The 15,705-nt window shown below is 42.1% G+C and overlaps 1 protein-coding gene across 4 annotated transcripts in view; it reads right to left on the bottom strand.

The window, feature by feature from the left end:
• Positions 1-6,049: 6,049 nt before the first annotated feature.
• Positions 6,050-15,705, bottom strand: part of slc20a2 (solute carrier family 20 member 2) — a 40,222-nt gene continuing 30,566 nt past the window's right edge. For 3 of the 4 annotated variants that reach the window (XM_031728046.2, XM_031728047.2, XM_039620582.1), the window contains exons 8-11: positions 14,921-15,539; positions 14,581-14,766; positions 11,584-11,668; positions 6,050-7,266 (exon numbers count right to left, since the gene is read on the bottom strand). In XM_031728046.2, coding sequence (XP_031583906.1) covers positions 7,102-7,266; positions 11,584-11,668; positions 14,581-14,766; positions 14,921-15,539 — 1,055 coding nt within the window. In that variant the 3' untranslated portion in view covers positions 6,050-7,101. Of the gene's footprint in view, positions 7,267-10,152; positions 10,238-11,583; positions 11,669-14,580; positions 14,767-14,920; positions 15,540-15,705 lie in introns of all 4 variants that reach the window. The other variant, XM_031728049.2, reaches the window with a different exon arrangement.

Below are 15,705 nucleotides of genomic sequence, written 5' to 3'. Positions count from 1 at the left end.
TGTCAATGTGGAATGGCTTTATTACTGAGCTTCCTCTGACAGAAATGAGAACAAGGGTATGAGTCTCTTTGGTTATCCTTTAAAGTAGTGGAGCTAATGAACTTTTGAGTTTTATGCCCTGGTTTTTGACTTGCAGGCCGCCTCAGCGGTTCTTAAATTTTCACATTTAAATTAAGTTTGGGGGAAATAAACAGCATGATACTCTCAACTTTACAAAAATGATCTTTATAAAAGTTGATTTCCTTGGGATTAAATACCCACCGGGGGGTGCCGTGCACAGTTTGACAACCAGTGGACTAACTTGTAGTTTGGAGGAGGGTCATTAAAATGTAGCAGAAACTTAACTGGGGAAACAACAGACAACACATTAACTATTAAAGGCACAAATACTCCATTGTTTTTTTGCTCAGCTTATGGCAGCTGCATTTTCCTCCTCACATGAGCACACGCAAATCCAGAGGAATATCTGGTATGCTTCACTGTGAACTTATGCAAATCTGAACACACGAACGCCACATGAATACCAATATAGCACAAAAATAGCCGTATCTCCAGCCTGTCTGCCATGTGTCATGTGAGCAGACCATCTAGGGCCAAAGAATCTCAAACATCACGGGAACAGTGGACATTATGTCTGGAATAGCACACAAAATAAACACATTTCTTGGTTTTTAAAGCACATAGGTGTCATTCTTAACCTTTGTTTCTAAATATAATGAAGTCACTGCTGCAGAATGGAACAGTTGACAATTTTTAGCATCTAACAATTCCAATCGATGGCAATGCCAGGACTGGGACTTTTTAAGAATCATGTAGTCGAAAATGAAGGCTAATTCTTTACAGCTTTACTGAAAAGACTGCAAGGTACACACACTACTGTAAAATACTTTCATCATCTTCATCTGGGAAAAATACCGTGTTTCAAGAACAACTTGAAAACAAGCTCTTTATAGAAAATTGATGGTGTATTCACAGAAAGACACATCTGCAACATACTACAAAGAAATTATACTTGGTGTTTGAAGTTAAGCATGCAAACCAGTGGTTGCAGACAGAAAGGGGGAGGTCAGAGGATTAAAATGAAGTGAACCTCCACCCTGAACCCTGATGAGATTTTTACTGCTGTGCAGGAGCCACATTTCATCACAGCTGAAGGGTTGTCTGTTGTCAATTAAGAGGAGGACGAGAACCACACATAAGTGGACAAATACCGTTCACAAAGCACGCAGGCTGTGTGTTACTGAAACACTGCAGGGAGGTTATGGTTTCCATTTCTTGTTGGTTACTGATTTAACCGATGTGAAATGGAAACCATTATCCCTCCGAACGCAAATGGTGTCACTTGCTGTGTGCCAGCATCAAACCAGCATTTTTCATCGTTACTGTAGAGACTTATTAAATGAAACCCAGCTCAGACAGCAATGCTGCTGAGAACTTAAAGTGCAATCTGTGCCAAGTCAGTGAATTATTATTTCAACTCAAAACCCTAAATAAGAGCAGCCTGAAAAGATCTGGCAGATTCATTTGGTCTTTAAAGAGGTTGGTTGCTGCAGGAAACCAAATGCATGCAAAGTGGGGGGAAATGAGAAGAGACGCAGCATGAGCAGAAGTTCATATTAGATGCAGTGAAAATTACACATTGTATAAAGCAAGTTGCTGTTGTTGGGTTCATAATGCCAGAGATGGATAAAAAAAAATTACACCCCAGCTGTATATCAAAAGATTTTTTTTTTTTGTCTCTTTATTGACTTAAATAAGCTAAATAAGGGGCGGGGTGGGGTGTTATTGTTTTTACCTTGTGATTTTTGTCCTGCAACAGGAACTGCCACAGAGGTGGTTTTTGAATACTTTATCAGGTGTTTCTGTCTCTGTGGTTACATTTTATCAGCATGCCATGATAGCGCTGGACCCAAACAAGCCAGTCACAAAGCTTTACAGGCATGTAGTTAACATTGTAATCACGGCCGAGAAGTTGGGTGTGGTCCAATTCAACACTACTAAGTGGAAGTAGGGGCCCAAAAGTCCTGTGGCGCCTTCCCACTTTTGGATTTTTAATACATTTATAACTCCTAACATGAGACATCTTTATCTCGTATAAAAGGAAACAAAATGGTGTGGTTCAAGGACTCGCTGGCATCAACGATGGTCTGATCCCATTGCCAGATGTTCTCTAGCTTACCCATAATGTAAAAAAAGAAAAAAAAATACTATTTGAAATAAACATTGTGGTAACTTGTCTTAAATATGCGTCTCTTTGCGCCTACTGTGCAACAAAGCCATCCAGTGTTTAATTATACACTTTCCCAGCTTTCCTTAAGCAGCATACAAACACATACCACACACCTTTACAAAAAAATAAGACACAACTCAGTGGATTTTAGGTACTCTTTGTAATTTTAATTCCCATAATTTAGTTTAAATGCAGACATTGTTTCACTAAATCTTAAATAAAACATTACAGTACGATAAATGCAAATCAGAAGAGCTTTAAGATTTTGTAGAAGCAGGCTACAGTTTCTTTAGATTTTTTTTTTATTATTTATTTTTAATTCATTCATTTGTATTCATATATATATATATGCATCTTATTTCTGAAGGACCGGACAGTTAAGTAGCAGTAAACAGTAAAGAGACATCACAGAGCTGTAAAACCTGCAGGCCAGCCAAGGAGCACATTCTATTACAAAACAGACCCGACAACTAGGAGACAGCACGCCACATCCAGATGAAAGTCTGAGCTGATGCCGCTCCACCTTTGGGAGGCGGTGCTAGTCCCACACACACAGGAGAGGGCGCTATTACACCAGGGCAGGTGGAGCTACACACGACCACTGAAGTGACGGCAATGTAGTTGCACCTTCACGAGAAACGGCTTGTATTGCACATTCAGGGAGAAAGAAATGGCACATTCTGTTTCGTTTTTGTCTACAAAAAGGTTGATAAACAGTTGAAATGCGGCAGAAGCACAGAAGCTCCCTCAATGGCAATTCAACCAGTCGTTGAAACAGTCCGTCTAAAATGCTGTCCCTCTCTACGGGGAGGGAACGTGTCAAACTGCGCCCTCTAGGGACCGTGGTCATCCCTACGCCCATTCTGTTTTTGCGTTTGATTAAATTTGAAAGTGTTTGGATTTTACAGGGAACCACGTTAGATGTATACATTTCCTGTTGCCGGCTCAGGATGTAGCCCTTTCTCTCAGATACTTAAAACTGCCAGCAGAAGGCGATTTTCACTTTCCCTCCCCATCTTGAGCAGTGCATCCCTTTTGGCCTATCAGGACTGAGAATGCATGGAAAACAATAAAGAAAATGACAGTGTCAGTTACAAAGGGGGGGGGGGGCTGCAGCACAGGATGGTGGCACTGCACAAATCAAACACGCGAAGCATGCCGGCTGACCTCAGTCCATTCACAAATAAACCTCCTAATGCATGAAGGAAATAATGTTTTCTCCGGCTCATTATATTGTTTAGTAAATCTTGCACCAGAGCAACAAACTTCCACAAGCCTCAGAGTAGAAAGCTGGCCAATGAAAGAGTCTTTCTTCAGCTTCTGACTTCATATTAAACATAAAGATAGATTTCTGTAAAAACCGCAAGGTTTAAACTGTGCTTTTATTTCAGCGGTTATAAATGCCACAGTATAAAACGCAAACTCTTTGGTCCTACAATCCAAAGAAAAAAATAGCACAAAATGCTATCCTCATGATTGCATGAGAGATTTTAAAAATTTTGAGGCTACCGTCTGCTTTTGCACATTTTTGTCATTTTGTACCATTTGCTTGAGGCCAGAGTGCCTCAGCTGTTTAGCAATTAGAAGTTGGCGGTTACACTGGCTTGCTTTAAAGACAAAGGGGAAAAAACATCCATGAAAGCTTCAGATCTCTGCTGCGTATTTTCCTGGGTGGGGGGGAAGGCTGAATGTTTTGTGTCGTCACAAAATTCCTTCTAAATATTCTTCCTCCGGGCATCAGAGAACAAACGCAAGAGGATTTGAACACACCGGCTCTGTGCAGCCCCCCTGAACAACACACAGCCTGTGGAAAAGAAGGCCATGAGCTTCAACAGCGCTCACCTGCCAAAAAACAAGGAAACAAATTTCCTCACAATCAAGTTTCCAGTTACCACTCATTGCCTTCATCTTCATCGGGGCAGTCCTACACAATGGTTTTCTGGCACGGTGCTCTGCTGCTCTTGAAGCTCGTGGCCAAAGCAGTAGGGAAACAAAATTACAAAGTGTTTTCATCAAAAATTGAAAAATAAAAATGGTAATTTAAAAATCTGATCTACTGGCAACCGACACATCAGTCTATATGTTAGAGGAATCCACCGGGCTGAGAGGAAGTGTGGCACATGGCACCCTGAAATAAGACCATTTCTCAGTATTGCTGCAATTACAGTCTTACAACTAGTCCCAACTGGCCAGATTTTACCATCAGCCCCATAGAGTGTCCTCCAAAGTGTCCGGAAGCTCATCCCGGTTAAAACTCAGATATGGTAGAAAAATATAGTTCTGATGAAATTTCTCTAGTAATCCTCTTTATTACTGAATTGCACCCATACATGTAGTGTTAATGCATTGTAGTAGCAGTGTAAGGTGACGGGGGTCAGGATTAGCACTACCGCTACAAGAAACAAAATAAAAAACGAGTCACTGCGCACACACTTGCTCTCGCTCTCTTTCTCTCTAGACACTTCTGGTTTTTTATTTATTTATTTATTTTTTTTTACTTTCACTTAAAAACTCACGGTTAATAGTTTGTCTTTCATTGGCATCATTAGGCAACAGTTGTTTTTTGTGGATTTTTTGTTTTTCAGATAACTCTACAATATGGTTACGATGTAAACACCACAGTACATAATTAGTTTACTTTTTCTGCACAAAGTAAAACACAAAGTTACAAGGCAAGTGGCTACTTAAGCATAGATTTGTTCATGAGAGAGAGAGAGAAAACAAACAAATAAACAAAACAAGAAATGAGGAAACACACCACAAGAACAAAAACAACTTGCGACACCTGGCATCGAGTTTGTTCAAATTAAAAGGAAAAAAAAAAAGCTTTTAGACTTTGTTCATCTACAGGTCAGGTGACCGTTTTAAAAAGCTGGTGATGATCAGTTCTACCTCCGAATACAACCTTAAGTCCTAAGACAAAAGTCTTGTGATATTTTTGTGGCATGAGCAGCCTTGAAACCCTCACCGGGCTGTGATTCACACACCTCATGCTTACCGCTTACCGTTAGCGCTCAGACTGAATCAGAGGTGATTGAGAGACTAAATGCTTCTCTGCTCCAAACAACACCTGCCCAATTTCAGGAGCTACTCGTGTGGCTTGGGTTGAGTCCTTTTCCTTTCGACATCTGCATAACGTTTTACCGTTTAAGTATTCGATATGACAGATCACAAGGCTTTAGCTTTTTGCATGTCTCACTCTGTTAGATTTGAAACCTGGACTCGGATAATCTCGGATAACCACGGTGCGAGATCTGAGATGATCTGAATATGAAAAAATGTTAAGGTTCATCAGCGGGCAGGGAGCCTTTGATATAAGGAAGTGACTCCTGCTTTCTCCAAAGTCAAAGGCATATGGATGATGATATGCAAACATTTTTACTAAACTTAATCAGTGCTTTATTTTTTGTACATCTGATCAGTTTTGGCATCTGCTGTACCTCATTTATCTGGCATACAGACATGGTGACAACAACTTACTTTGGCATGGTTCTGCTCTCTAAAGAGCAACCTCACTCTCCCTCGCTATCTGCGTATCTCCTCGAGGAGGGAGCCGTTAACAAAAGAACCTTCTGTCAATACTGTTCAATTCACCCAGGCAATAAAACAGTGAATGCAACGGCAACTCTCACTTCCTCTGCTGTGAATGGGTTTGGTAAAGCAAAACACTTTGTCCTAATCAATATTCTTCTGCCAACTTCAGAAAAACCTGCCAAGTGTTCATCGGTGGGAGTTTCCTATGAGCCGCGGGGGTTGAAACTAACCGTGAATTCTGACATCATTATGAGGTGAAGAGGCCCCCCCACCCACCCACCCACTTTTCCGAAACCATTCACACTCACACGCACGCACGCATCCCCAATCCCCCATCCCAGACCCCCGCATCCAAACTCTTAAAGGACATTATTTACAGTACAAATTACAGTATAATACATCATTAAAAAATATGAGATCTCTAAAAACATACAGGAGCTCTTGACAAAAAACAAAAAATCAACTCTTTAGTAAATTAGGTTTCTATGGTATCATGTGAAAAATAATAATAATAAAAAAAACAAAAGCAGAGTGACAGTCTCACCGCTCCTCTCTGAGGCGTCCGTTCCATTTGGCCCCAGTTGTACCTGGCTAGCATGTTGAAAGTGAGATGACGGATGGGTTTGGTTGACCACGCGCACATCTTTTCTCCTTTTGTTTGAAAGCAAGCCGCAATACAACGAATCACACTCGACCCAATATCACAATATGTACAGTTTAGTTTAGTTTTTTTTGTTTTTTTTCACCCCTGGCATTTTGGAACAATGATAACGATAATAAAAAGTAAGCACTTGACCGATTGTGCTGCCTAGAATTTCAGGCAGAAGGATATGGATTTACTGCAGGCAAGTCTGCTGGCTTATGTTAGCAGAATAAACTGCTTTTTGATCATTTTTATTTCTGTATTTTTTATATTTACGTGGTTTTGTTTTTTAAGGAGACTGTCACATGTTTTGTTAGAAGTTACCAGTAAGTCCCCTGTTATTGTCTTATGTACAGCAGATTGAATGGTACACTAGTTACACTTTTATTTTTTAATCAATCCCACCAAAAAGAAAGAGAATAAATAAAAACCGATTGGGAACTCAAATGAGTCAAAAAGATCTCTGGACTACGGAGCCAGGCAGCATGTGAACCAACCCTCCTCACATCTACAGTACAACCAAGTCCACCTGTAAACCATCCTCCCTTCTTCCTCGTCACCCTTGTGCGTCGACTCTCTTCCTTCTCATCTATCTGCAACCCTCACATTCGAGATATGACCTCTACCCAAGTTTCCCCCTCTCTCTCTCTGACTCTCTTTTTCCTCCTCTGCTCTCCCTCCCGGCGTTGCGCCCTCAGACGTAGGGCAGGATGCCGTAGACAAACAGGGCCATGACGGCGGCGCTGAACAGGCCGGCCACAGGCACCGTGACAAACCACGCCAGGAAGATGTTCCTGAAGAGGCGCCAGTCCACTGCTTTCTGGGAGCGGATCCAACCCACGGCCACAACGGAGCCCACCTGGAGGCCGCAGCAAGGAGGGAAGAAAGACAAATAATCAGCAGCAGCACAGAACAAAATGTTCAACGCAGCAAAGCCAAAGTCAGTATGAAGAGCTGCAGGTTGTCCACGCTTTTCTCTTGATGGAAGTTTTTCCAAGATTGTTTTGCAGTCAGATTACGTCAGCTATTTTTAAGGCATGTTTTGCAACGCTAAACTCTTCCCTCGTGCATTAAGTGGTTAATTGTCTAATTAACCCTATTGGACAGAAAAGATAACAGCAACAGCTGATTAATTAAATTGCAGATGGTGATTGGTGGAAATTATGTGTTTGTGGCTTTTGGCTAAGTCACTTAGAGTCTCCTCTAACAGTATCAGTCAGCAGTTGAAGTAGTACTCAAATTCTTGGGCAACAACAGTAATAATAAGTTAACTATTCTATTTAAAGGCACCTTTTACGGTTTTCCTAATTTGCTCCCACATAAAACACTGCATGCTTATTTAAAACATTAGCAAATTTTCAAACGAGGACAGCGTATGTAAAAGTAATCTCTATGAGCCAAAGCTCAGGCTTCAGACTATGTGTTTTTTCTACTTTTGTCCCGAGATGACATCACCTCGGCATGGATGTCCTTACATGGTCATTTTAAGCACAAACAGAAGCACTAGGTTAAAAACATGGGGCTAAAAAGAACCAAATTCCTGTTTGTGGAAGTCAGGCAAGAAGAAGCCAGTGACTAGAGTGTGGTCAGCAACTTTTTAGACAGGGGGCGAGCTAACAGGCTTCATAGAGGGACAGTATAAGAAAAATATGTACATACATACTTCAATTCCATTTTCGTACTATATGGACTCTTACAAAAAATACATTAAATTCAAAGTATCAAAGTAATTGATATTGATACAGGTAGTAATTGGTATATTAACTGTATCTAAAAGTTGTGCTGAGCAAAAAAAAAAAAAAAAAAAAAAAAAACTTCCACCAAAGAGTACGGCCAGAAAGACACACAAACAAAAGGTGATAACATATCAACAGGTCAGCAGAAAGGCCATGTGCAACCTGCAGCTCTTCAAAATTAGATCAGTTTTCAGTGTCTGTGTTAGTGACTGCAAGCAGATTATAGAGGTTATCACAGCATAAATTAAATTTGGTATCCGTGGAAGCCTGAAATCAGCAGCTCTAGAGTAGCAACAGTCTTTTATTTACCTCTTTATTAGGCTCCAAATATCAAAAAGCACTAAACCTGAGAGCTAGTTAGCTTGTGCGAATCTGTCTGCAAATTTCAGACTTCCTGTTCTTTCTTTTGATAGAAATAACATCAGAATACAAACGAGATTTTTTTCTTTGAGTAAGACTCAAAGTGACACACCTGAGTCTTGGAGTAACGTGCAGTGAGTGGTTTCAGCTCTGAGTGACGCTACAAGTGGGTGGGAGTTAAACCGCGTTTCCCTGCTCTTATATGGCCGGAGCAACATGAGACACCGTCTGTCACACGCTGACTAAATGTGGAAGGTCAGGCCAACAGAGTCCAGCCTGTTCTTTTGGTTTATTAGTCAGTCTTAATAAGACTAAGCTCTACTAGACTCACAAAAATATCTCCCAGAAAAGACATTTAGGTCATGTAGCCTCTCGACTTAAACGCAAGATACTTTAATGTAGCATTTCTTGGATTCTCCTCTTTCCAAAGCAGGGTGTGCATGTGTTGAACAATATTTAACTCAGCGGTCACATTGTTTGTTTGATGGTTTTAGTACCTCAAGCACGGAGCAACAAATTCTGAACTCTGTGCGACCTCAGTGTTCGTATTGCTTTTGAGTTTTTGAAACGAGTCACTGCACATTACCATACCACACTGACCCACACACCCATCCATTCGGTTTAACTTCCACACCCACACACACAAAAGACCTGAAAAGAAAAATCATCACTCATACCCAACAGAACTTCACCGAAACCGAATGGATGCCCATGACACACAAATACAGACACACTCTCTCACACACACACTGTGAAGATGTTGACAGATGTTGCTGGCTACTTTCTGAAAACCAAACAATTTAAAATGTCAAAGAGCTGCAAGTCTTGCTAGTGTTTTTTTTTTAGTCCAGCATCATCTGTGGACCATCTCCACATTTAAAATAAACAAATAAATAAGAATCACTAAATCATTCAAATCACCACCACGATTATATACCTCTAACCATCAGTAGATTTAGCATTTTGGCAGAGCAGCTGATTATCCAAGGTTTTTAGGAAGGAAACAGGAAGGCATTTGGAGGTGAGAAATGAAGATAAGGTATGGATGGCGATGATATTGATGTTTAGACAAATAGATCACCAGTAACTTAAACCCAGTTTTGAGTCTTGTGAAGTTTCCCTTCAGTGGAGCTAACATTTTTGCATTCCTGTTTTCACTGATTATTGCACATATGATCCTATACAAGCTAAAAACAAACATTTCAGGTAGATTTCAGGTGTTTCATCCAGCTTCAGCTTTGCAAGTAGCTAAGAGGCTAAAAGCATAGCTTAATATTTAGTGATATCAATATTATCATCAAACTCTCTACTTGTGTATTCGTTTAACAAATATTCCTAGTTTTTCATCTAAAAAAAAACAACCTTTTACTACTAATTTAATAAACAAAAAACAATAAATAAATAAAGATGATATCTATGTATTTGCTGTCTGTCTAATAAACATGCACGTACCTGCCTGACAGCATTCTTTAATCTTACAAAGCTACCTTTGAGGTAAACTTGGGGTTGTGTTGCTGAAGGAAAACTGCACGAGAAATCAAAACGTCAACCCTCGGGAGTTGTGATTGGCTTTGGCGATTGACAGCTACAGGTGAAGCGATGAAGGCGAGCTCCCGGAGGGCTCTCTAGGATGACTTCGCTACCAATACCTTGCAGTGGGTGGAGCTTATTGGGATGCCCACATTTGATGCAACAAGCACTGTTAGCGCACTCATTACTTCAATGCAAAATCCGCTGTGAAGATAGATGAGTAGAGAGACAGACAGAGAAAGATGGAAAGGTAAAAAAAGTGGAAAACAAGTGTGACAGGTGGGTTCGGGGGGGGGAGGATGGTAGGTATTTGGGAGGTTGAGGTCTGCTTGCGGACAAGCACGGGAGGGTGGAGAACCCACACACCAAACCATGCCAGTGCTAAGAGGGCAAAATGGAAGAGACTTGGTGGAAATGAAACAGAGAATGAGACACCGTGTTGATGGGGGTGGGCAGGGGAGATTTGGGAATGGTGGGGTCCGTCTCGAATTCCAGCCTCGATCTGCTATTCCTGAAAAGAACAGGGGAGAGGGGCTGCACACTGCTGCCTGGGCTGGTTGTAGCAGGCTGGACATGGATTAGTTTTGATCTTTTTGCAGTGCAAAGATTGGTTAGGATTATCAGTTCCTGGGAAGGATAAGTCTTGTTTATGAGAAAATGAGTGGTATTTACATCGTTTTGACGACCATTTCTACTAACGATGCTGTTACTGTGATCACTGTGGAAAACACTTTACCAAAAAGCAAAGAACTTTAACAATTCCCCTGACACGTAACTACAGAACTGGAAATATTAGGGTTCATTTTTCATACTCATGAGGATGGAAACGATAGGAATGGCAGATTGGAGCGAAAACAATTCTGCAGAGCTTCTTCTGCTATTTGAAAAGCCCACCGCCTGGAGCGCCCTGTAATAATTAAAGGCAACTCAGACTTACGAGAATTTTTATCGTCTGGATTTCAGTAAATCAGCTGCAGGATAACGTTTAAAGAGATTTTAATGATAAAATTAAAATGTAACTGTAAAACTGGTATTAGGAAATTTAACCGAGTCAGGCTCCCTCCTGATTTCCACCGGAAAATACTTTCTTGCTTTTTTTTCACAACACACCCGACAGTAGGGCCCGTGTTGCTGACTTTGTTGGAGTAATGCTGCCGTGCTTACAGCTCTCGGCCTAGCTTGTACGAGTGATCACAACAGACAGAAAAGAAGGTCAAAACTAATAAATAAGACCCACATTTTCATAAACTGCAATTATCCTTTTTTTTTCCTGCCACAATAATCTGAGCTTTGACTTCTGTGGAGAAATTTAACTAAGAAGCAGAGCACTTGTAGGGAGGCAGGCATAAAATTATAGTAAAATTACTAAAACAGATTTTATCCAATTATCTCACGACATGACTAAGCACTAATTATAGCTAAAGCGGTGTGTGTGTGTGTGACTCTAGCTCAGTCCAGCCCGGCGCCCTGGGAGGCAGTGTGAGCTCCCTGTCCCCTGGAAATGCCTGAAAGGGAGTTGAGAGGCCAGCTGGAAGGCCGCTCAGTCATACCTTGCAGTGTGTGGTACTGACAGGGATTCCGATATTGGAAGCGAACACGACTGTGAGTGCAGAAGCCAGTTCAATAGTGAATCCACTGTGGAAGGAAGGGAAGGGAGAGGAAGGGAAGGGGGGAGGAGCAAAGAGACATTCTTCATTGTGAGGTCTTGGACGTTGCTCATGATGGCACGATCTCACCAGCATCCACATATAAAACCACAGCAGAGCATTTAGCAGTTCTTTAAAGCATGCCCAACACACATTTGAAAAACAGAAATAATATTAAATATCTGACACTCACACAAACACACACACACAATAAACACAACACTTCTACCAGGTATTACACACCAGTGTGTTATTCATAATGGATACAGTTTCAGTATGAGATATACAAACAGGCCTTTGTGTTGGTGTGTTTCTGTGCTGCCTTGTGCTTACTAGAAGACAGTTTCTCTAAAGCCACCAGCTGCTTTCAGGACATTTTTTCACACGTACTACAGTACCAACACACAGAGAATACATTAGACATTAGAATAAACTTCCAAATCATGAAAGAGGAAAAAAAAAAAAAATTAAATGCATGAAAATGTAACTTAAAAGGAGAAAAATGTGGCTTTTTTCTTACTAGATGGCAGCCAATAACATTCTTCAGAAACACTGAGCTAAGGTTCCAGAAGATACGACTGAAATTTAAATGTCACTGCAGGCGGAGTGCGGAGTGGTCGAACAGCAGGAGCCAATCTCTAAGACAGCAGAGCACCAATGATGTCACCTGATTAATCTTGAACCCATTTGTAAATGGCCACTTGGCCCTAACTCTATCTGTAGACATGGCCTACAGAAATTGATAGCCATTAGGCAAATGTTAATTGTATTAATTAGACCTGTGCTTTCCCCAGCTCATGTCAAAATGTAGAAGTAGAGGGTCTTGCAAGAAAGCTACAGAAAAAACTCACAGCATTTGCTCTGCCTCTCAACAGCAACAATAAACTATACACAACTGGACAAGTGTGCCATATCGACTCATCACAAAGAGATATGATTGTTTGTGTTTCTCTGAGTTCTGCTGGTTAAGCTTTGCAGAGCCTGCTAGATCTGCAGCAATCTGTCCCTGTGGTGCTTCAACAGCAGAGCTGGGCAGAAGGATGAAAATCCATACTTTAAGTTTCAAAAGTCTTTTTACTGCTGTGATACATCGCACTTTTTAGGTGTTCACTGCGGCTGCTAAAATATATTCCCGGGCACATAGACCGCAGACACACATATAAACACTTCCGTGTCCTTGCCCCAAACAAACTTCTTTTCAGAGTGATGCATGGAAACAGACACTGGAGGAAATCAAGTCTTTAGAACGGTGAACCAGTGCAAATTTGTCTTTGGGTCCTGGCAAAAAGTGTAAGCTGGTGATGGAAGGAGGGAGATTAAGAGAGAAAGGAGACAGACAAAGAAGAGAGAGCCCAAACAAAAAGAGAAGAAATGAGGGAAGGGAAAATAATGAGATGGCGTGGGCGTGAGCGTGAGAAAGAGACTTTAGGGAAAAGGGGAGAGAGAGAGAGAAAGCTCTATAGGTGAGACGTAAAAAAAAAAAGATGTAAAGGAATGAAGAAAAAGAAAAAAGCAGGGCGCTGAGAAAAAGAAGAGGGTTAACCACAAAAATAGTGATTTACAGGAGTGGGTAGGAAGGAGAAAGGAGGACGGGGGGAAAAGAAAAGTGCAAGAGTCAGACTGGCGTCCCTCCCTGCGGTTGGAGAAGAGAGGCTACGGTTCCCACTGTGGCCCTCCCTCACCCCTCCTGCTCTACTTCTCTTCACCCAGAATGCCAAACAGCTTCCTGCAACCCTGTGTGATGTTCCTGCCAGGCAACAAAACACAGCCACTCACACACACATGCACGCACGCATGCAAGCACACACACACACACACACACCCACCTCAAAACGCCTTGCTGGAACAATTAGACCCTAATGTGCATGCATGCTCGGACACACAGTACATTCAACGCACGGTGACTTGCAGAGTTTGGCTTCCTCAGCACACAAACAACTCTGTGGTATGCACAGACACACACACACGGGCACGCACGCACACACACGCAAACTCTTCAGCTTATGCGTGGGAAGAGAAGAGAGAGAGGAAGAAGGAGACTGAAGTCAAGGACAGAGCAACAGCACGGGTTTGTGGATGTGAGATGTCTACTGCTCAGGTTATCAGACAGCCAGTGTCCTAAGGCTTTGTTTGTTGTGGTCCGAAAGTCTACTTGTTTATTCATAATTTTTATGTAATAGGTCAAAAAAATCAGAGAAAAAAAAAAAAAGCACTACTATTTCACTCCCTAGGCACCACTAAGATACTATCATTAAAACAGATTTCTGTTAAAAAGTAGTAAGAATTATTTCTAGCAGAGTCTGGGATGATTCCCAAAATCATAAATAGCGTGCTTAGTGCTGAGATCAAGATTTATTTATCACCAAATTTTTATTTATACGTTTATAGCAGGAAAAAGTAATAAAAAAAATTCCATTCAGTCTTTGTATTTTACCTAATAAACTCAAATGTAATGGATTTGAACACAGATCTTTTCACTTAAACGATCTGCCTGACTTCCTCTGATGATAAACATGAGTACACATCAACACTGTATGCAGGTCAATGGCTGGCAGAGAGTGAGGGAAAATCAGAACATTCATTAGTTACACAACAGACAAACTGCTTTATGCATTTTGCTGTCTGCACGCCGGATTACTAAGTATCTTGTGATTGTTCATTTGCACCTTACCGCCCTTTTCCGGCATTCTAATACGGCTGTGGGAAAGCAAGTACTCACCATGGAGGCTGGAAGCCCTCTATGAACTTGTTTGTGTCAGCGTGTTGAGGCTCTATGGAGCGCGTAAAACCCAAGCATGGTGGATAGTTCACCTCTGCAGCACAACTCTCCTTCAAACGCACCCAACCGCATCCACAGACACGCACATGTGCACTCACTCTCCTGTGAGGTGACTTTCTCACCTTGAGGGGGTGATGGGAGTGAGGTCCTTCCCCATGGTCTGGATGACGCGGCGGCCCCATACCCACAGGCCGGCACAGATGCCTATACCACCGTAAAACAGCAGCCAGATAGGAGTGGCAGCATCCTGCATCACACCTCCTTGTTCGTAGATCATCCACAGTGCCACCAAAGGCCCAATGGCATTACTACAAACAAGAAAGTAGATAAAAACCTTATTCAGGCATTATATACTCAAGTCCAAAGAACAGCGTAAAGGTGATTTTTATATTTAGTTGACAGAAAAATGTACTCTGGACCATAAAGGTCGCTATCTGTTATGTAACACGTAGGGGGCAGCACCTGACATCGTTGCCTCCGTGGGCGAAAGAACCAAAGCAGGCGGTGAGGATCTGCAAGAAGTGGAAAAGCAGAAACACCTCAGGTTTGTCCTTCTCCTCCTGATCCTCCAAGTCGTCCGGCCCTGGAGGTGGAGCCCCTTCTTCCTCCACCCCCTCCAGGTCTGTGGCAAGCTTCATCTCCACTCCGCCCTCCTCAGCCTCGATCTCAGCCTCTGCCACAGCGTTACAGTACGATGAGTAGCTATCGTAGCGTATCCGCTTTTTGGAGTAGGACACGCTGTTGCTCCTGCCCCCTCCCTCACCAACCAGCTTTTCACTGTCCTCGCGTGATTCAGAGCGCATCGGCTGGACGGGCATGCCGCATATTGCTGCTGTGTAGCAGGTGTAGCTGTTGTTGCGGCGCAGCAGGCGGTAATTGTTGTCAGCCGGGCCAGCGTTGGAGCGCTCGTTGTCATCCATGCGGCCCAGGTGGATTTTGTGAAGCAGGTCTTTGTACAGACCAGAGTCTTTGTGCACCGTGTGGTACACCTGGCCATCGCTACGCATGTGGCCATCGAAGCTGAAGCTGCCGTTAGAGATGGGGGATTTGAGGCTGCCGTTCGTCATTGAGTGCGTCCGACCTGGAAGACAGAAGATTAATGAAAAGTCTGCTTTGAAGTAGGATGTTTATGATGACCGACGAGTTTGATCTCCATTAATGCCAAGTTTATTTCATGCTAATAAGTATTAACGCATAAATAAAGCTATAGTTACTCCCCTCTTATCAAATATTATATAAATTTCCAG

This window comes from Oreochromis aureus, linkage group 12 (assembly GCF_013358895.1).
Source record: "Oreochromis aureus strain Israel breed Guangdong linkage group 12, ZZ_aureus, whole genome shotgun sequence".
Taxonomy (NCBI): Eukaryota; Metazoa; Chordata; class Actinopteri; order Cichliformes; family Cichlidae; genus Oreochromis; species Oreochromis aureus.
Note: the sequence above shows the minus strand (reverse complement) of the source record. Positions and strands in the feature narration are given on the sequence as shown.